Genomic DNA, 22,462 nt, shown 5'->3' with positions numbered 1-22,462 from the left:
ACGAAGCAGTACTTATGAATGTTGGACAACACTATAAATAATAAATAATTTCTACATTTTGAAATGTAACAAGGGAACCAATGTATCTATGTACCTACCAAGCAATAAACCATTGTGCAAAAAGGCTTTGGATTTTTTTCTCACATCCGAATTAAAATACATTAAGTATCTACTTTTGTATATATACTTATAACATGTACCTAGGTATATTATGAAATCGATTTAAAATGGAAATAAATGAATTAACGTTCTTATATTTTTCTTTCACCTACTCTGAACCTTATAAATCTAATAGATTTTGAATTACAACTATTATAATTATTGGTAAGATAATTATGCAATTAGATTTTTACAATTTATATAATATATCTGAGAATCGAACGAGTTTATTTTGTAAACGATATATATATGTATATATGAATAGAATAAAAGTATAAAATTCTACGTAAATTAATAATACTTCGGCAAAATGAGATCTTCCTCCGGGCTAAGTGATCATGCCAGGGGAGCGGCCGTGCTCCGACAATCTCAATTCGGAACTTGTATAATAATATGTATAAAATGGTTGGAAAACTTCGATAGTGATTCAGAAACGTGTAGCGCCATCTCTTAACAAGTTGCCGGAAGTTTGATTATAGATATACTTTCAACGAACTATAGATTTATTTTCAACGGAAATATATTATACTTATAGATATATCAGTAACAAAAATAATAAATATACTCTGTATATAAAAATGGCAATAAAAAGGATCCTTGGCAGTGAAACAAGATTTAAAAAAATATTATTTGACAAAACAGTTCACACTATAGGTGTTCTGTGGTTCGTAGTTCATACTTGTCAGTTGTCAAGTTCAACAAGTTGTCATGTCAATAGCATATGAGAAAAGGCGGCAAAAAAGTGGGAATAAATATAAATAAGACTAAAATGGAAGGTTTGCACCTAGAAACAAGCCATTGTCGTGAAATGCCGCGCCAATTCCGAGGAAACGTGAATATAACGTGCGATACCATTCTGTGGAATAAATATAAATTGATGAAATATGACAACGTCGACTCTATCTTCGATTCCAACAATTCGGACCCACACATAATTGACCCCGAATTCGCTGTAGAAAAAGTACTTTTGTACAATACTAACATGCTTTGTTTGGACTCTACCGGTAATATAAATATTAATACTATTATACATAGCGATTCCGAATATGGTAGTACATTCACTATAAGCAAAACTAATGTAATAGCATGTGAATTAATAAATAAGGATGTACTTTGTTTCGAAATTATTAAACACTGCACACAGTTGTACGTACATGAATTCAATGAAACATTTCGCACCATTAAAATGTATAAATTTAGCCATCCAGACTCAATATGGGCAACTGCTCCACGGGGCAAGAATATTATATGCATTCACCATATCGAACCAAATGAATGGAGGAGAAATATAGGACTTGTATTTGATGTTAAGGACAGTTGCTGGGGTCACCTGGTTGTGATGTGCTTGGACAAGACAAATGTATATGCTTGTGTCCTTACTCAGACAGAGAGTCCTAATTTAAGGGTTGTTAAACTTTACCAAAGTCAGTCTGAAATCGTTGGCATCAATATATCAAAGGAACAAGAAATATGTCTCTTAGTTGGCTTATCAAGTGGAAATATCGTAAATGTTTCTTTGAGTGGTGATGTATCACAAGTAATCCATCTAAATACTGCTTTATATAAATTTGTCGCTATGAAAAATACACTCATATATACAGACGGGCTCACAATGTGGAAAATCGAAGATATATTTACCAAATCCGATCTAAATCCTGAACAGTTCTTTGTGAAGAATGTGAGTGATTTTTGTGTTGTATCTAACAAAGTTATCTGCACAACATTCTCAAATTTAATATACTGTTTCTATATTAATGATAAGTGGTGTTACATATCATCAAATGAGTCTGAAGGTCAATTAATGACAAATTTGGGTAAAATAATGTGTGTAACAAAAGAAAATGAGAAACTCATTGAAAACATTAATAAAGAAAAGGAATATTTGTTGGCATTGTCGTTATCCAACAGACCAAACGTAATGGATGATTTCATACAAATTACATCGGATGTTTATGAGAACTATAACGATTTGGAACGAGAGATCAAGGAACTAACATTGACAGACAGTAGGAATGCATATTATGACACAAAATTGTACTATGTTGTAATAAAAATATCAGCGACCCCAATCCAACATAAGTTGAACAAACTGCTCTCCAATGTATTAGGCGACATAAAGATTCACATCACAATATTTGCAGAGAGAGTCTTAAAAACCACAAGCATTATAATCAATGAACAACTCAAAAAAAAGAATTTTGTTATTCCACTTAAAAGAAAGGAAATTGCTGATAAAAAAGAAATACAAGTAACAGTTAAGATAGTCACAAATATTCCGGGAAAAATGGATGAAAAACAAAGACAGTGGTCCACATTATATAGTAAGACTATCAAATTAAATGCTGAAAACTTTATACGGTCAACATATAGCACAAATAACACCAGTTTGAAGGAAGATGATGTACCTCTAGAGAAATTAATTTGCGATATTGCAACACACTTGCACGGTGCACAGTACAATTTTGACCTATCGGATAACCATGATGTATAGATTTAAGTTCAGACTAGGATTGGCGTATGATACTATAGGTACAGGGTAAATTTTTGAAGTATGCTTTGATAGCGAAATCTGTAACTATAAGGATTAGTGAAAAATTCTGTGAGTTACGATGCCGATTTTAATAAGAACCAAAACTGCATCATTAAATTAAAAAAAAATCGATCTGGACCCACTCACAAGATTTTGTACAAGCAAGAGATCCAACATCAATGATCAATACCCATACCCATTATTCTTGCAATTTCCTACTTATTGATAAGTGTTTAAATTATGATATATTTTTGTACAATACCAATTTTTGTTATAATATGATTAAGTGTAAATGTGATGTTACCAAATAATTGTGTAAGGATATTATTTACTATTTTGAAATAAATGTTTTTTTTACTTTTGATTATAAATAGAATCTCCTATTGCAAATATTCAAATTGCGACTAAGACTGCATAGTACTTGCGGGAGTATTACTGTAGCTACTAAACAAAATGTATAAACAAATATTGTACCCCACAGCCAATGCATAAAGATTTAAATGCGTTAAGAACTTCTTTAATTTTTAATTTAGGGCAAAAAGTTAGACATATTTGTAGGCAAAACAATTTGCTACCAATTGTGACTAAACATTTTTTTTGTAGGACGCATAGTTTCCGAGATATCGCGAAGTGTTTTTATAGATGGCGGCCAGGGGACAAGGGTGACGACCCCACAAACTTGACATTAAGCTTCTATTGACACATGTCCCAAAAATAAAATTGCGTCCTCTAACAAATTCAAAGCTCATGTAACATTCCAATGGACTAATACATTCCCAATCAGTTCTGATACAATCCGCTAGGGGCGCTGTTTGGTTATGTACGGGCAAATACGTAAACAAATAGTATTTTTTGTAAAAACTCATACTAAGGGTACTGGTCTGTAATATTATAGCCATTTAAATGAAATTGCAGACTAATTTAGCCATGATGTATGTAGCCAATTTTAACCAAAAGCTAATTTAAGAAGTATATACAAAGTTCTATGTGAACTCTAAAGTAGTGATTCGTATCTTACGAAAAACAAACTGGCAGCTACAATTCATAAACGGTTATAAATAAAACCACGTGAATAACATTAAAATCTATATTTATTTAGACCATTCTTCTGAGGAGTTCGTTGATCTTATCCTCGCGGTTGCCGAAGTCGCCGCCGTCCACGTAGTGAATGGTCTTCTTGCGCCAACCACCCGTGGGATTGTTCAGCTTGAACGGCCACAGGAAATTGCTTGCGTACTGTGGACAAGAAAAACCGATATATTTATCATGTTGATTATTCAATCCTCTAAGGAAAAGAGAAATTAAGATCGACGTTTAATTTCTTTTAATGATACAGGGCACCCGAGTTATAGAGGTACCGAACATGTGTAAGGAAAAAATAGGCTGCAATTCCTGGGTAAAAGTCATGTCATAAAATTTCTATTTTGATAGAGGCAGTCTGAGGCACTTCAGGCATTGTGAAACTACCCATCCCCCTCAACAAGGCTTATTCGCTTTGCTCAAACCTGTAGTTGTCGTCAATCCATTACTATCCCATTGCTAGGCGCGGGTCTCCTCTCAGAATAAGAAGGATTAGGCCATAGCCCACCCGGCTGGCCAAGTGCGTATTGGTAGACTTCACATACCTTTCATATTTTTTTCTGACAAATCTCAGATGTGCAGCTTTCCTCACTGTTTTCCTTTACCCCTAAAGCGAATGATAACTAATTTCTAATAGTTACTTAATTAGTTTCATACCAGTAGTACAAAATCATGTGGAACTCACCTTGAACTTCTCACCAACAGTGAAGATCTCGTGGATGAGGTCCTCCACACAAATGATGTTGCTCTTGCCGAGTTTCTGCTCAATTATTGTGTTTGAGGCAATTGGCATGCGCTGGCCTTTGACTTTCGCGAAACCGCGCTTGTAGATCAGCTGTAATCAAATATACTAAGAATTAATATTTAACCATAAAAGAAAGTGTCAGAAAACTCAATATATGAAAGAAAAATAGCAGTACTAGTAGAACTACTGGAGGCACCACTGCCATGCCCATTTCTGTCTGATAACAGTGTTAACCGCTACTGTGTTCAGGTTTGAAGGATGTATAGTAAGGGAGACATACTTTTCCGAGGCGTTCTAACTTAGTCCTCAGGGGATGCGTCGCATGAGAGGCCTACCTCAGGTAATAACATCTAATCCTAACAGGGGTTGATTACAGATATCCATGAGAGGCAGTAGTCACTTAACATCAGGTGGACTGCATGCTCGTCTGCTACTCCTGAAAATTAGTTGTCTAACACCTTTTTAATGACAAGGAGCAAACCTTTAATTAAAGATAGATCAGATATGAGTGCAGTTCTAACTGCGGTTGGTTATGTCTGAGTTACTACATGTGAGGACAAATTATCCTATACCCATAGATTAGTAAAGATTACTCACTCCTAACAAGAAAATGTACCCAGTTTTGAGAATTGAAATAGTTGCGTAAAAAAGTTTTGCCACGTCTCCGTGCTAAAGTGTCCTTACAATATTTGAAATTATTATTATAAATTATTTAATTATCATGAAAATTACGCAGCATTAGTTATTTATTCGTAAATTTTCTCTAAAAATGTTTTTATTTGTCAAGAATTCAAAAAAAGAACTTACTATAATAAGCCATTTGCGGCTTCATTCAATTTCAAGCCGGCGAAGTATCTTTACTAATCTATGCCTATACCATATCCTTCAAATTGAAACCAATAGGCTTAGTTATTATGCCGGAATTAGATACTCGCCGAGTGCCGACGAATAGATACGAGTAGAAGTGTGTAAACTACACAAAAACCTACTCCCGTCGACATTCGTCCATTGAAATGAAATAAAATGAAATATATTTATTTTGTATAGGCCAACGACGGCACTTGCAAATTGTCAGGTACAATATTTTTCTTAAACTACTACCGGATCGGAACGCGACCTCTACTGAGAAGATCGGGTAAGAAACTCAGCGGGTTTGTCTTTTTTTTACTAATAATTCTCTTTTTTTAATGCCATCATTTTTACATATAATTAATAAAGCATTAGCTCCAGTATCTTGCTTTACATTTATCTAAAAAAGAAGTTTGCATTCTCTGCAGGATGCACATCTTTACCGTGAATCAAATGATTTCGCGTTGTCATCGTGTGTACATACTCGTTAATCGGACAAATTCGCGTGCGTCTAAGACATTAAAAAGGATTCGGTGGTGCCTTCTGCGTCAAACCACGAATGTATCAATAGTTCTACCTCCTTAATACAGTACAAAGGGTCATACCTCGCGCACACTCTTCAAGTTGGGGTAACCCCAGGTGATGTAGGGCTCGGCGATACGCAGCATGTTGATGGTAGCCTTGTTGAGACGCACGAACACGCCGTTGTTGATCTGACGTAATCTGAACAGCTGGAGGACTTTGCGGACCTGCAGAATGAGAATATAAGTCATTAGTGAACAACTGAACAGGAACAGATTGATGAATGGTGAAAACTAATGCCATTAACTAAAGTCTGACACCATTGACTGGATACCCTATGTCAATTTGCGTAAATAAACGTAAAACTTAAAAATAAATAGTGATTTTATAGTGCATATTTTGACCTTTCGGCCATATTTCACTCTTTTTTTGTGCATATTTGCACGCATATTTCGGCATTTTGATAGTGCATATAATCCAATGTTTATTCATTATCATAGTGTGTTATTCAGTTTGGATTTGATTTTAAATACAAATTGGTAGTGTATAGGTTAGTAGAGAACCTATTAGATGTTTTCAAACTTCTCATAAGGCCTCTGACAGCTACCCAATAGTAATTGGGTCAGCTCACATGGCCTACAAAGCATGGAAAAGTTCAAGGAATGTTAACCACCGACAACGAACAATGAACAACTTTGCTTAATCTTCCAAATCAGTTAAGATCTACCGACACAGGCAGCATTTACACACACCTCTCAAATAAATAATAAATAGTATAGTTCCTTAACAACAGTAATGTTCCTTAAGTAAATCCACTATGAAAGTAGCACATACCTTGGGTGAAACCTGGTTGATACCGCGGATACGGATGACGAAGGCGAGCTTAGCCTCACCGGGCACGTAGTAGTTGCCGCGGTTGCGTGCCTGAAATATTAAAATAAAAAAAATGTAGTTTCAATTTCATTTAATGACATGACCAGTACCCTTAGTATGAGTTTTTACAAAAATGACTGTATTGGTATTTGTTTACGTATTGCCCCATACATATCCAATCAGCGCCCCTAGTGGATTGTATCAGGACTGATTGGAATAGTATGGCAAATACATAAACAAAGCCATTTTTGTAAAAACTCATTCTTAGGGTACAGGACACCAAAAACGAAGCCTACTAATTTATACTGATGATTTTTTTTTGTATAGCAAATAAACTCAAATTTTCATAATATATTTGACGCCAAAGTTACATAGGTCAGCTGGAAACAACCTGTCAGGAATGCAATCTTTTAGTGGTCAAACTATAAGGTTAGAATTCCTTCTGCAATTCAACAATAATGAATTCTACCACCATTTGCATTATTATACAGTCTCTTTTATGGTAGGCACCCAATACTGTCCATGGACATATGTAATAGCTTCAGACATAGATGTTGCCATTTTTCGTGTATTTCGATGGATACATATTTCCTGTTTGGTCTTGGTGACCTTGTTGACTTATCTATACATATTTCAGTCCTGACATCCTTTTTTTTTCGCTAATAAATACTATACATAAATAATAAATAAATATACATTTCAGAGATGCCTTCGCCTATGTACATCTCACTTACCACACCCTTCAAACTAGAACACAGCAGAATTGACCACTGCTGTTATTAGGCAGAAATAAGTTTGACAGTGGTGCCTCCAGACACAAAACATCAAGGATTCTGCCTTGAATGTGGTAGGTACTTGTAAAATCTACTCACTTGTCTGACCAGCCTGATCTCATCGCGCTCCCTGATGCGGTATTCCTTCACGTATTGCTCGGCCCTCTTGAAGATTTCCTTGCGCTTTTTGACGGCCGCTGAACGCCTTTTGATTGTCACCTAGTAACAATATTAAAATATATGATGTAATTCTTATTTATGTACCACAATATTTATGTTCAGTAGATAAATATCAGTTACAAGTGTAACAGCATCGATTTTCAGATGAACTATGCCTTTTGTATTGGTGATCATCATTATGAAAATTGAAATTATTTTAGGATATGCCTTTTCTTTCTAATTTCTCTTGATTTCATTTATTTTCTTTTTTTTGGCTATGCTTAGACGAGAAGTATTATACCAGTTCTAGATACAGAGTTATTTTAGATTATCAGATAGTTTTCGAAAGTTTCACATCACATAATTATTTGATTGAAATAATTTTAAAAAATTGAAAAAATAGGACTGAAATGAGACCCATAAACCGTTGAGACCCTTTAACATACTGGTAGTTCAAATACAATATATGATTACATAATATAATAATCATCGCATCGGTGGATCACCAGTAAAAACAAAGGAAGATTCGGCGACGTATTTTTCGTCGAAAATTACTAGAGATACAAATTTTAGAAAAGTATTTGCACCTGGCAATGTTTCTTTTTCGATCACTGAAGTTCCTAGAGATTTGAAATTGGTTGATCTCAAAGTCTCATCAGTAAATAGAAGGGGATAATAAAGTTGACCTCTAACTATCAATTTTATTTATACAGTCCCTTCAGTATCATTCAACCATACTCACTTGCACACGACGAGCGCGCAGGGCACTCCTCCTCTTGCGGTGCTTGAGAACTGACTCGGGGACAGCGGGCAGCTTCTTGCTGTCCTCCTTACCCTTCACCACTTTTTTCTCGGCCGAAGCCTTCTTCTCCGTTACAGCCACCATTGTGCTGTGAAGAATAAAAAGAGGCTATAGTTTCCAGAAATGACTGTGTATGATAACTTTTATGGCGTAGCAACCATAATGATCTGACCAATCATTTGGTATTGTCACTTGAGCTATGGACCAACCATTGGCTATTATTGCTTGAGCATAGCTGCTAGCATCTTTTTGCGACATTATTGGATAGTTGCTTCAACTGATGCTCAGGTGTCCAATATGTTGCTTGAGCGACCAACAAGAGTTGCTCGTTTGTTTTTTTAAAAAACTTTGTTAATGAAATAATCTGCTTAAGTATACAGGTATGAAAAAAGTACTTGATCAACAAGAATGGTTTGTTTAAATATCTTAGTTATGTTTATGGCATTTAAGGAGACGAAACAATCACTACAGCTCCTAACTGGAAATAAATAGAACAGTCAATATATTATTGGTAATTTTAATACTGATAGCTGACGCTGGTCTTGCCTTTGTCATAGAACATGACCAAGAGTGTACCTTTAGAAGTGAAATATAGCAGATAATCATAGTTGTAACGACAGTATTCAAATATATGTAAATATTTCACAAATGAAATATTAATGTGATTTGTTAGAATAGAGAGTAAAAGCGAAAAGTATAACATTTTTAGGTTAGGCGTGAGTCAAAACAGAGACAGGAAATAAAATTTTTCACATGTTGTGATGATTATGAAGTTAAGAACGTGTTTAGGGACGAACAGATGTGACCGTTAATGTTAGAAATATAGATGTTCCTTTTCCTTTAGAAAGAACAATGTAAACATTAAGTTACAAGCCAAAACAAGCTTCCAGCATGCATTTTGGTAGAGGTTAGGTGAAGACTTTGATGTATTTTATTTGAAACATATTTAAAACAAAACACATCAGACTGAAAGAAAATAGAAAAATAAAGGTTCTGAAGCAGTAAAAAGAAGAAATATTAAACAGTGGAGTGGTCAAGCGGCATCCATTCTTCTGCCACGAACCAGTAAAATGCACTTTTCACCAAAACTCACTATATTATTTCATAAAATAGCACCGCAACAACGATTTACGTTTAAATGTGTATGTTTTCACTCTAAAAATATAATAATTTAATAAATATTTAACCACCTGCGAGGCAAAACTCCACGCGGCACGTGTGTCAAATTATAGAAAGAACGACAGAGAACATAGACTTCCGGTAATCGCCATACTTGTTTTTTCGTATGGCAATACTTTATAGTATGTTCAAAAATTTTACGTTCACTTAATATTAATTTAATAATTTGTTTTATTAAAATTTTGATTTAATACACTCTGTAAAAATAAGCCATTTACAAAAAGTAAAGCGATCTTTAAAAGCGACTAATTAATTTGCGTTAATCATGCTACTTTCCTTGTCTATGGCAGCGCGAATATTCAAATGATTATCGAAAAAACATGTTACTATAGCGACAAAAGGCTTTTGCTTAAGTATTTCAAATATCCATTATAAATTAAAATATTCTATTAAGAAATAATGGTTGAAAACGATCAACAACTGAGTGCCCTAAATGTGGGTGAATTGGACATATTTGTAGAGAGTATGGAGCCTACCCACATGGAAAGTATTGGAAACCAAGCGTAAGTAAAGCTTAAAAGTAGTGGGGTCAGTAACGGACCCATAGACGATACACGTTATATAGGAAAAATTTACCCATCGTGGTATACAGTGTCGCAATGCCGGCCTCACACGTAAAAGGTTGCGGGTTTTATACTTGATCAGACGGACATCTGAATTTTTAATACTTATTATGTTTTTAGATGGGTTGATTGGCACATTCGCCTGCAAAAATTGAATCAACAAGCTGTTTTAGAGGCTTCATCGATGCAAGAAGAATTGACTAAAGAAACCCTGATATCTTGTGGAAAGGTTAGACGTAATCATCTTTTGTATGAAACTATAATCATATCAGATAAGTATCATGGTAGACAACTTACTTTTTGTATCGTCGTATCGACGTATTTATTAGCATATTGTACAAAAAAATATTTGTTCCGGACCGGCACGTGTCTGACATGCTCAATGTCTGAAGATATAAGTAAATCTTTAATATACATTTGGATTCTCGTCAACTTTTATTTTCGATGTTGTTCCAGCTCCCAGTCTTAGTTTACGAATCTATCAGCATCCAAGTGTGGCGAATGAAGATTTATCCGCAAATTTTGAAATTGGATCCCGCGCCTGCTAATACTTTTGGTATTTACATGGTAGTAAGTACAGCATAATGTCATCATTGCCTACGTTATACATCCCACACATCCGGTTTTACTATTCCGTAATTAAATTTAAAATCTAAACATTAAGAAGTCATTTAAAATGAAGGTAATTTGTGTTTTTTTCTACCCCGCCAGTACCTCATATTAACTATCAGTAACATCAATATTATTTTAGAAGATTGACGTCAGACTTAATACTAGTAAATAACTAATTTAACTACGTGTTTATAAATAACAACATTCCAGTTGTACCACGAAGCGGCGGCAGTTGGTCTGCTGGAGACTGTGCTGTTCCACGAGGACGGCGCGCAGTGCATCAGCGACGTGGTCATAGACCTGCTCCACTACGCTGTGGACCAGCTGACAGCACTGGTCGCTCTGGTCAAGTAAGTTCTTCCTTATAGTTTAAGTTTAAGAAAGCAGGCGGTAATAATAATTCGACGAGGAATTTATAACTACCGTCACACCTATATCTAGCCTGAAACAGTTCTTGCGTCTCAATGGAAGGGTATAAAATATAAATGACGCCTGACTGGATGTCTTGCGTTGCCTAAGGTTTGACAACGCGTCTGAGATTGGCTTCAGGCAGAACCTCTGTTCTCCAATCGTATAAAAAAGTTAAAATGCTTTATTGCCTATTTATATCACAATAACATTAAAAATAGTAGTCCTTTGTGGTTCGACTTCATAAGCATAAAAGGTAAGTGGTTGCAAGTCCGTAGGCAGCAGCAAGGCTGCCCCAAGTAAGCTAAGTAATTACACAATGTATAAGTGACTGTTTATCCCATCAAACGTGAATACAGCAGCAACATGGCAAGGCTGATAAAGTGCAAAAATAAGGGATGGTAAAACCACATTGAAACCACGGGTTCACACACCTTTATTTCAAGTCGATTTCAATAGAGTAATTATTGTCTTCAGTGATGGTTACCTAAAGCCGCAAACAGCGAAGGAAAGGGAGTGCGAAACAGTCTCCGAAGAGCTGGAGAGACAGAAGCGAGATCTACAATTCGACATCAGCATGAGATGCATTTCTATCGTTCGGTATGTGTTTTAACTATATTCTGGATGATTCTTAATAGAAAAAAAAAACTAAAAAAATAGTTATCGAATGGAAAGCTTTACTCAATTCCACGGACCATAAAGAAGATAATATGTAGATGTCAAAATTGACATTCAATAAGTCAATGTGCACACCTACATAAGAAATGAATAATAATTAATTTTTTGTCCTCTGGTTACGTTAAAAATGCGATTTTTTTATTGTAAACGGCAAAGCCGATTCTGAACTTTCATGTTACGATAACCAGGATAGATTAAGTTTATAGGAAATAGTTAAATTTTAGTTTTCACAAAGAGTAATATTTTGGTACTATGTCTGAATTGATTGTTTAGATGTTTGGCCGGGAATCGAACCTGAAACTTTATGCGTCAGACGCGTATCGTGTATCGTATTATTTATCGGTTTAACAGACAAATGCCTAAAAATGTTATATTGTGTTTTCGTTATAATTGGGTACTTGACACTAATAACAATAAAATATGAAATATGATCGATATGATAGCTTATAAGTAAACATAAATTATGCAGTATTTAGTTTAATTTTTAATACGTTCTAAGTTTTTTAATTTTTTAAAAGAAATTTTCGATTTTTTATCTGTGGATTTTAAATCCCAAAACGGCGACAGTGCTGCCTTAAATGTCAGGTGACGTCACCACATGCATAATAAACAAGACAAAAATGATATCGTTTGCTGTTAGAGTTGGTTGAATTTATGTTGTGAACCGAAATGAATCCACAGTATATTAAAGCTGATAGCGTGAATCTGCTTAAAGAAGATATACAATGCAATAAATAAAAATGAATACAAAAACTTCCGTGAAATAACCTATGGAAATCACAAATAAACAACGTAAGTAAAATATTCTTTATATTTACATTTAAAACATTTTTTAACCGATTTCCGATAGAAGAAAGGTTGTATTTAAGTGATTATCAAGCTTTTTAAACTATACTTATATTCTTATGTGAACTGCTCTAAGGTTATTTATTGGTTATATTTATATTTTCAGATCTTCGCGGCACTCATATAGTAACGACACTATAGGGTATGTGCAGTTTAAGAGGCAGGCAAGTTTGTATTTCATGAAAAGTAAAAGTTGTCCTGAATACAAGGTACATCAAAAGTCATGCTCAGTTTCCATGACTGTATATGAAAAACAAAGTATTATTAAATGTGATGACTGTCCTGCCTCCCAAGGATGAAGCAAACATGATTTCATGTGGAGTCATAGAAAGTGAGGAACCAAAATTTCAAAGGTGGTCAGCACTCTGAAGTACATAAAGTAAAGGAAATGGGAAATAGTAGTTCTTTACTTGAGTAACAAGATGAAGGAAGGAAAAAGACCATACAGTTGCTGTTATTGCTCTACAGATTTCTCAAAATGACAATGATAAAAATTATATATCTAGTTGTTACAGAAAATAATTTTAAAAATGAAGAAAGTACACACTCAAGCAGCACAAAAATTCAGCTTAGCAAGAGCTTCAATATACAAGGAAATAACAGCTTCAAAATGCTTTGAGGTTATCTGTAGTAAATATTGTAAATGTAACATATAATGATAAATATATACAAAAGTTTTATGGTGTGTACTCAATAATAGACCCATATAAACCTAACAAACAAAGCAGTCGGTTAATAAAAGATTAAAATTAGCACATCATGTATTTTTAATTATACAGTCCTGTAAGTTAATCCGTGCACAAGTAATAATAACTCAGTCATCGAAATAGTTTGTTTCTTATTAATTACAGAATGAGGCCTTAAAATAGAGAATTCTCGTAGACGTCTTTTAATTAATTTATTCTATTCTTAACTAATACTATTCTAACTCTATTCTTATTGTAGACATCTTTATAATATATGAAATATATGAATATTTTAACTTAATGTTTTGTTCTGATTACATCCGGGTTTGATGATTTAGAGTAGAGGAATCACTCCTTATTCTTTTTTCTCATTAATACTTCTATTATATGTTTGAATCCTCTGTCTGCAAGTTCTTTTAACGTTTATGAGATTTCGGTTTAGGAACGTGTATAAGCAAATTTGTTACGATATTTAGCGATCGTACTTGTACACATCGTCACTGCACACGTCTTATAACTTGTCATTTATTTCAATTTTAGTTATAAAAGCTAAATAACTCCCTATTTTCTTCCGAGCGTTGTTTGTTTACAGTATAATGACGTGTCGCCACAAAATGACACTTGACTGCCTGATTTAACGCGACGTTCCGTTCACCGTAAAGAAACTTTGTTTTTTATTAATAAATAGCCCTTTTTTCGAAGAAGTGATCAATGAAAGGCATATATAATACGTATACTAATTCATTACAACACTTTCCCAAAAAGTGTCAAGTAGCCAATTATTATAACATTTTCAAATCATTTTATTTAGATACTTGGCAGAGCACATGGAAGCGGCCGGCGCAGGCGCATCCATTGCGACAAACCTTTATAAAACCTACGACGTTCCTTCAGTTCTGTGTCACCTTCTGCAACAGGAGCCATGGAAGAAGATTGATGATAAAGGAGACATTGAAGTCTTTAACTGTAAGTTTAATTCATTTTTATGTTGTGTACCACATTATGTATTAAGAGAACGATCATTATAAATACAAAAATCCGTTGACAAATGTAATTAAATGTAAAATTAATCCCAAAATATTTATTATACGGATAATTTGTAAAAAAAGTAAGTTTTAAATATTTGTCAACTTAAATTTTAATATTTATTTATACATTTATTTTCCACTTTATCACTTACCAAAACTTTTCCATTAAATTTTATCACTTAAGTACTAAAACATTTTATAATTTCACTTATTAAACAAATTAACTGCTTAAGTTTATAACTAAATATCAAAAAAGTTGATTCCTACTATTTATTATCTGTACTTAAAAAAAAGAAAAACCAATTTTTGACATTTTCATGATGCAGGTAGTACGATCAAAGTAACTTTGGTTGTACAACCGCTTTAATTTTTTTATATTGTCGTTGATTTTTTATCAGACGGCCGTTGGTCCAAAGCTCAGGATGAAGATATAACGCAACTGCATCGCTCGGAAGCGCAGCTGTGGCTGTGTCTCCGTCAGCTGCTGCTGGAGCCGCGTTTGACGCAATACTACACTATTGACGATTGTCGTCGGTCTGCATTTTGCGCGGTAGATCTAACTTATTTTTTTATCCACTCAAGCCAATAGAAAATTAAGCCATATGCCGTATTGTCCAAATTATCTTGGTCATATTATGTTGCGCACTGTTTTTTATCTTTATCATCTTCCAAACTTAATTATCGTATTAACTAGTAAGATCCTTTTTATAAATTAGAGCATTTTTATAAATTAGAATCTCCGATGGATACTGCCCCAATTTTTATTTAAAAGAGTGGCTATTTCATTTAATTGTACATACTTAGAAAATCTTTTTCCTTCGACCTTTTTTAACTACAGAATTTAACTCCGTCATATTTTAGGGAACATATTATGCCGCTATTTTTTCAGAGGGTAATTTTAATACACCATAAGCTCTAGCTAAGTACTTAAGTCTATTATTATTAATGTTCATTATTATGTTCAATTATACTCCCAGGCCCATATTACTTTCTTCTGAAAAACGTATATGAGGATCACTGTAGGTATAGTCCGCGCCAAACTTCTAGTCCGATCTGAAGTTGTCGCGCAGGTTTAGTTAGCATATATTCCGTAACGTAAGGGCACACTAACGCAATTATGTGCTCGCGGACGAGAGCGGGCAGCGGAAAGTGCCGTGAGACCCAAGCTTTCTTCGTCCCGTAGATATTATCTACAATCTACTATTGCGACGCGACTGGTTTCTATATTCGGAGCGGACTAGCAGTTTGGCGCGCACTATACCATATGAATCATACATATAAGTATAACCTTCCTAATCAACCCTTAACACCAGCTCCAAGCAAAGATGGTTGATACCTTGCTGGACCAGATCCCACCGCTGGGCGAGCTGAAGATGTTCCTGTGTCGGCTGGCCGTGGGCGACTACTCCAGTCTTCACAACCGCACCAATGGGGTGAAGAACCCGGGGTGCACTTTGATTGAAGTGGTTCCTCAGGTGAGAAAAAATGACGAATGCCTAAAGTTTTTCACGAATATTATTATACTTACGCATTCTACACTCAAAACCCCACACTAGGATTCCCGGTATCGTGGGTGCTATGGACACACACAGAGACAAATAAACACACACCCAGCCCCAGAAACAGAAACCTAAATTCATTATTTAGATATCTGTCTGGCCGGGGATCGAATCCGAGCCCTCTGCGCGTAAGACCGGTATGGTGACCGCTCCGCCACGCAGGTAGTCAAAAATTAATAACTTTTGATGAAGGAATTTATACCGATCTTGACAAAATCATGAAAAACATGCATCATAATTAGAGTTTAACTTATTTAATAATCACTAAAAATCAATTAATATCCGACAGATAAAAGACGCGTACATGAAACAAGTCCACAAACGCACTAAAACTTTAGCGAAGGCTCAGTTGGAGCAATTCAAGATGGACGGCTCGGACGAGTCTCGCAAAATGGCGGAGAAGCTCCTAGAATCGTATACCAGTGACGCCGCGCTGACTGTACTGGACGGGGAGGCTAAGTGTGCGAAGTGTGGGGACAAGGCTAGCAAGAAATGTTCACGGTGCAAGACTGAGTGGTATTGTGGCAGGTAATAGCTATTTCTATTTCGTCGTCAACCAAATACTATCCCAATGTTATTGACACTAACCTCTTCAAGTGAGTTTTCAAGTTATAACCCTCTGTAGTTCAACTCCGGTAGCACCACCGCCACAACTATTTCTGCCTAATAACAGCAGTGTTAAGTGCTGCTGTGTTTTGGTTTGAAGAGTGCGGTAAGGCAGACAAACTTTTCTGAGGCGTTCCAGCTTAGACCTCAGGGGTGGCGGTACATCTATGGCCGACCTCAGGTAGGAATTTAAAATTATCTGGGATTGATACTGATGTTCATGGGTGGCAGTAGCCACTTATCATCACGTGGACTGTATGCTCGTCTTCTACTCGTAAAAGAGCGTAGTCCCGACATAAGGTTCCAGAGGAATGCCGTGGGGTTTCCGGGATATAAACTATCCTATGTCCTTTCTCGGGTCTCAGACTATCTTTGTACAAAATTTCATTAAAATCAGTTCAGTGGTTTAGGCGTGAAGAAAAGACAACCAGACAGACAGACAGAGGAGTTACTTTCGGATTTATAATATTAGTAAGGAAGTTACTTTCGGATTTATAATATTAGTAAGGATGGTGTAGTTGGATTCCCCTAAATTCTAACTACTTCCGCTGGTAATTTAAATAGTACACTCTGTAGTGCATTAGACAGATTTTGAGAGACATTATACATATCTCGATATGTTATCTCCCTAGATAAATACTAAGGTCTTATTTTCAGGGAATGCCAAGTACAACAATGGCCTAAGCATAAGGAACTGTGCGACCAGTTTGCTAAACTTTGCGCTTAACGAGTCCAAGTACGCATATTTATTTCAATTAACAATACTATTTAAAATATTCATTATTTAATTCACGTCTGCAAGTGGTATTTAAGGTGTTTTAAATAAAAGATGAAATGATTTTTTTGGGTTTTATTGATTACTTAGAAGACATTACACTAAGATTAGCTCGAAGACTTCAGGTAGTCCTTGAGCACATCTAATGCTGGCGTCTCCTCACCAAAGTCCTGTAAAAACAATCATTTTAAAGCCAAAACCTAAAACATTTATCTTTAAAAAAATCAAAGAACCATAAGTAACGAAAGAGACTTAAGACAATATTACAAGAATTACTACCCCTGAAGCCCTGATATAATATTCTATCCTATATTTACACATTCAAACCACCACATTGAAGCAGTGCAAATATTTATGGTGAAATAAAGTAGTTTCACTGCATAATATTATTGAAAGGTGCCTCAAAAGTGATTACTGATAAGCAGAAATATACAAAAACCGCATGTAGATATGCACGCAGTAAGAAGTTTACGACAAATGAAAAAAATCACAAACAAATTATGTGTTACATCGGTGCACGCAACTGCGTCCTAAAAATAAACTATTTTTCAAACGCCCCAAAGTAAAGTAATTATAAAAATATGTACGAGTGATAGGAAGGTAGTATGCGCAAGTAACGCCACACCATAGGGTCACCCGGGTTCCTATAGCGCTGGTATAAAGCACCGACAACTTAAAACGGCTGGCAGTGTTCGTGCAAGCGCATACTATAAGGTAGAATAATTCTGTTAATGGCAAAATTAAGCCATATTGTATTCAAAAATGATAACAATATTTCCATTTTTACCTAAGAAAACTTGATATTTTTATAGAAAAATAAAATTATCTTCGCACAAAATGGTTTTCAGTAGATTGACTAAGTAGATGAAAAACGATTGACAATCGTTATTAATAATCAATCCATCCAAATTTTGCCAACCACAGATTGAAATTTACAATTTCTCACAGACAAAAAAACGTTTAACGATCTTTAGTAGGCAACATATTGGGTAGATAAACTATTAATGGGTATACTCGGATGGTTTATTCTTTGTCTACTAGGATTATCATTATTATTTAACTACACTAACTAATTAGGCTATAAACACAATGTGTGATCCTTCAAACCGTATACTCACTTTGATCACCACGCACGAACAACCGACGATCTTTCTGGCCTTGCCGTCCTTGTCGATCTTGCATAATCCTGCCCATTCACCGAGTTTCTTGTTGTTGTCCACCTGTGTCCACAAGTTTAATAATATAGGAATGTGTTTAAAAATAAAAAAAACATATTTTCCCAAATATCCCACCTAAGAGATTTGTGTCCGACCGAATATGGATTTCTAACCGAATCTTTCGGCTAATCAGCTAATTTACTTAATTGGCTTTGGCAATCCTCGGCCGAAAGCCGAAGGTTAGAAAACTAAGAAAATTAGTTTCACATTGGCTAAAAGTGAATAATATATTGGTTAAATAATAATTATAGGTTTAAATTAACTTCTATGAGATAACTTCCTATCAAACTTGCCACAACTAATATTTTGAAATAAAGTCAATTATAATATTACTAGCTGGGAAAGCCCGCAACGGAATGTGTGTGTACACCCCACCCCCACCACGCATCACGTGCTCATCAACATCTCCATCGGGAACTCCCCCATTCATAACAATTCGTTTAATTTCGACGCGTAAAATGGGCCCAAGTTTTGGCCGAAGCCGAAACTTAGGTAGGACAATGTAGAATACAATTTAAAATATGCATGTTGGTAAATAAATGTAAATAAAAATATGAACGTAGGAAAATCTGTCTGGATGCTAGGAAAGTCTGACTCAGCATGGTGCGAGCCACCATAGGGGCACACAGTTCAATGTACGCTTCTAATGTGCCGACAGCGCCATTGTGGCGATGAGGCTCGTGCGAAGCGACAGAATTTTAGTTTACTAATCTACCACATGACACGTTGCATTTTTCAGGGTCTTCCTATGCTTAAAGGTCTGCCTTTCAGGGTCCCTTTCATATTGCTATGGATTGCTTGATTGTTGTTCAATGAAAATCAAGCAATTCAATTCCATCCAAGCTCTCTTGCACATCTGGTGTAAAAGCTAAACTTTAATTTATCATAGACTACAAAAATGCATGTATATGTTTTGACTTTCCATGTTGATGTATGTAGAAAGACTTTAAAAAATGTTGAAACCGTATTTCAAACATTTCAGCATTAAATTCAAATGATGCGTAAAGGTATCTTAGTCTGACCAAGCAATGGACAATGGTTATATTACTCCACAAATAGTAAGTGTAGCGACTAGACCATTTTCACTTAACAATGTTGACACAGCATAATTAATAAAAGATAAATAATTTATGTTACCTTCACAAGTGGGATCTGGTGCTCGTTGCAGAGGGCCTGCACTAGCTTCTTGTAGGCGGCCTCGTCACAGTTCTCGGCCAGTACGCACAGTACCGCTTGCCTCCTAAAGTACAGTAATTATGTATTAGATTTGATCGGAGAGAAGTTTATGGTTATAAATGTGCTTTCCTAAAAAATATACTTGGTTATGCCAACGGAAAAGTAGAAAAACATTTATAATTTTTGTTTCAATCTCATTGCAGAGGATATTATTTTTAAAATGTGTTTGTATGATCCATTCTTGGGTGGCTTGCACAGCCCAATCGGCTAAATGGATTTTAACATATGAGGTTTTGTTGGATTCGTCTAAATTGCGGGAATGATAAAGGCTATATTTTTAAGCAGTCAATTTTTTCATAATCATTATTTGACTAGCGAAACCCAGTTTAAATCAAATGTCAAATATGTATATGGGTTTCAAATTGAAAATGTTTACATGTGGCCTTAAGTTATCATATGCGACAAATAGATAACCTTTTTTCTTTGGGAAGTCTGTTAATAACAAAATACAAAATTTTGAAAAATATGTAGCACACTTGGGAGGCCACAATCTTGAGGACAAGTAATGTGGTACTATGTGTATGCATTGCTTTTGGCAACAGAGGTGATCAACCGTGAGTTATCACAATAGATATTTCCACACGGTTCACAACTAGAACAGTCGTTAACCGTGCGAATATTGTTTTTATTTCCATTGCCCGTTTTATGTGAATACTTTATGTTACAAACTCCAGAATAACATATAGAGTCATAGGTGTCATTGATAGAAGAATTTCTATTAGTCTTCAGACTAACATAGATTACTATAACATAGGTTAAATATATTACTATAACTAGAATATATCCTTTTAACTAGAATACAGATGAATATGCATATATTAAAAAGGTTTCAATTTGAAACAAAAGTTATAAGAAGATTTTTTTTGGATGAACCCATAGATTGAAGTTAACAAAATCTTTATATATATATATTAATATATATATATATTTCTTATGTGCGTGTGTATATCACTGAACTCCTAAACAACTGGACTGATTTTGATGAAATTTGTTGTGTGTTCAAGGGGACTTGAGAATAATTTAGATTCACAATTTTGTCTGTGGGAAAAGGTTTTTTAATTAATTTTTAATTTGTAAGTAGTTGTTGATTTTGGAATGTTTCACATTGGATTCGACAGACTTCGCTTCCATCGCAGTTTCAAATATTAAGTAATAATCTATTTTAATTACAGATTTCCACCAAACTTTATATGCATATTCAGTAGGTCTGAGAATCGGCTACTATCTATTTTTCATACTCCTTAGTGTTAAGGGTTGTTCATGTTCATCCTTAACATTTTTTTTATCAATATGGTAACACAACATTTGCCAGGTCAGCTAATACATATAGCAATTTGTAGTATGAAATCTCCAACTCTCTCCGACAGTAATTTCAGTCCTTTGTCCGTCTCTCAGTATACTAACAATAAAAGAAAACATGTTTTCATGCTTAACCTAAACATTTATTCAGTTGAAGACAATATTAACATTTACTTACTTATCAAGGGCCTTGGCAGCCTCGTGCAGGCCATGAACGAGCCCTCCGTGGATCAGAGCGGTCTTGAGCACCTCCTGTAGGGCTGTGTTCACGTCCATCGCACCACCGCTCAGGACGGGGTTCGGGGCAACCTCACTGTGAAAAAATTACAATAATTCAGTTAGGGTCTTTTGGACTAGTGGCTGACTTAAACATGTTATTATGCCTTATAATTTTATTATTTCTCATGTTCATTATTCAGCTTATTATGATGTTGTGCGGATTATAAGACATCTAAAAAGTTTAAGAAGTTTGGATCTACATGTGTATTCAATTCGGAAATTTTCGATTTTGATTGCCTAGGTTATCTATTTATCTGTCATATATATTTACTACTTGAACAATGTAAAAAGACAATTGGGTGTTGGAGATATTGGTTGCTAGTCAAACTACTAATATAGTGGCTATCCATTTACTTCATTATGGAAGTTTCATGAAGTTTACATTAATTTGATACTATGTCGAACGAGTAAAGAACATTCAATGTACAGTAATTAAGAATTCCATGAGGAACATTCAGGCATTATGGGTTAGAAGGAGAATTAGATCAGATTTTTAATGAGTAGTCCTATTCTGTATATGAAATGATTTACGAGAACGAAAATAACGTATATACTTAATTATTCTAGATAAGTGTACGAAAATATGCATGTGCCTTCGAAATTATTTTGAACGAAACATGTAGTTTTAGAGGTTATGTTGACAACATTTTAATACACAAAATGACTTGTTTTAGATCAATATTTCAAGTTACTCGCAAAATATATAACATATGTAACAAAATAATGTAAAATATAACGAATACAAGGCATAATAACTGTAAAATTGTCAAGTAATAACAATACTCACACATCAACATCGGCCATGGTTTCTTGCTAAATGCAGACCTGAAATACGAATTAAAATAAAATAAATGACGCGTCGGCATTTCGATCAAATTATAACGTGCACTTAAACTTCTAAGATCACAAAAATATCTGCAGATTTGAAATATTTCACCACGAACACTTTGACACTTTACCTTGCGTACCGGAAAAAGACTAGGGTTGCCATATTTACAG

The 22,462-nt window shown here is 34.9% G+C and overlaps 4 protein-coding genes and 1 long non-coding RNA gene across 6 annotated transcripts; 3 read left to right on the top strand and 2 right to left on the bottom strand.

Annotated features, from left to right (window-relative positions):
• The first annotated feature begins 841 nt into the window (after positions 1-841).
• On the top strand, positions 842-3,045 carry LOC140756485 (uncharacterized). The gene has a single exon (XM_073091997.1). It carries the CDS (start codon positions 881-883, stop codon positions 2,648-2,650), a length of 1,770 nt encoding a protein of 589 aa, XP_072948098.1. The 5' UTR covers positions 842-880; the 3' UTR covers positions 2,651-3,045.
• Positions 3,046-3,762: 717 nt separating this feature from the next.
• RpL7 (ribosomal protein L7) lies at positions 3,763-9,811 on the bottom strand. Of its 2 annotated transcripts, none has more exons than XM_073092319.1 (7): positions 9,683-9,811; positions 8,433-8,580; positions 7,631-7,750; positions 6,720-6,809; positions 5,969-6,112; positions 4,455-4,604; positions 3,763-3,925 (listed from the first exon to the last, which is right to left on the bottom strand). In XM_073092319.1, the coding sequence occupies exons 2-7, from the start codon at positions 8,574-8,576 to the stop codon at positions 3,785-3,787; spliced, it is 789 nt and encodes a 262-aa protein (XP_072948420.1). In that variant the 5' UTR covers positions 8,577-8,580; positions 9,683-9,811; the 3' UTR covers positions 3,763-3,784. The 2 variants fall into 2 exon arrangements, with proteins under 2 accessions (XP_072948420.1, XP_072948421.1); XM_073092320.1 differs by lacking the exon at positions 9,683-9,811 and adding an exon at positions 9,586-9,610.
• Positions 9,812-10,008: 197 nt separating this feature from the next.
• Zmynd10 (zinc finger MYND-type containing 10) lies at positions 10,009-17,496 on the top strand. The gene is made up of 10 exons (XM_073092331.1): positions 10,009-10,174; positions 10,355-10,463; positions 10,691-10,804; positions 11,057-11,196; positions 11,732-11,854; positions 14,276-14,430; positions 14,891-15,042; positions 15,806-15,967; positions 16,341-16,579; positions 17,315-17,496. Exons 1-10 carry the CDS (start codon positions 10,071-10,073, stop codon positions 17,382-17,384), a joined length of 1,368 nt encoding a protein of 455 aa, XP_072948432.1. The 5' UTR covers positions 10,009-10,070; the 3' UTR covers positions 17,385-17,496.
• LOC140756775 (uncharacterized) lies at positions 12,395-13,533 on the top strand. The gene is made up of 2 exons (XR_012103912.1): positions 12,395-12,724; positions 12,885-13,533. It is a non-coding gene; the product is annotated as an uncharacterized LOC140756775 (long non-coding RNA).
• On the bottom strand, positions 17,493-22,411 carry RpS12 (ribosomal protein S12). Its single transcript, XM_073092326.1, has 5 exons — positions 22,251-22,411; positions 21,363-21,497; positions 19,787-19,889; positions 18,551-18,652; positions 17,493-17,602 (listed from the first exon to the last, which is right to left on the bottom strand). The coding sequence occupies exons 1-5, from the start codon at positions 22,265-22,267 to the stop codon at positions 17,540-17,542; spliced, it is 420 nt and encodes a 139-aa protein (XP_072948427.1). The 5' UTR covers positions 22,268-22,411; the 3' UTR covers positions 17,493-17,539.
• Between the last annotated feature and the right edge of the window lie 51 nt (positions 22,412-22,462).

The sequence above is a fragment of the Epargyreus clarus genome, unplaced genomic scaffold (genome assembly GCF_041222505.1).
Source record: "Epargyreus clarus isolate Ecla_fem2 unplaced genomic scaffold, WU_Ecla_fem_2.2 ptg000035l, whole genome shotgun sequence".
In the NCBI taxonomy this organism is placed as follows: Eukaryota; Metazoa; Arthropoda; class Insecta; order Lepidoptera; family Hesperiidae; genus Epargyreus; species Epargyreus clarus.
This window is presented reverse-complemented; position numbering and strand designations above follow the sequence as displayed.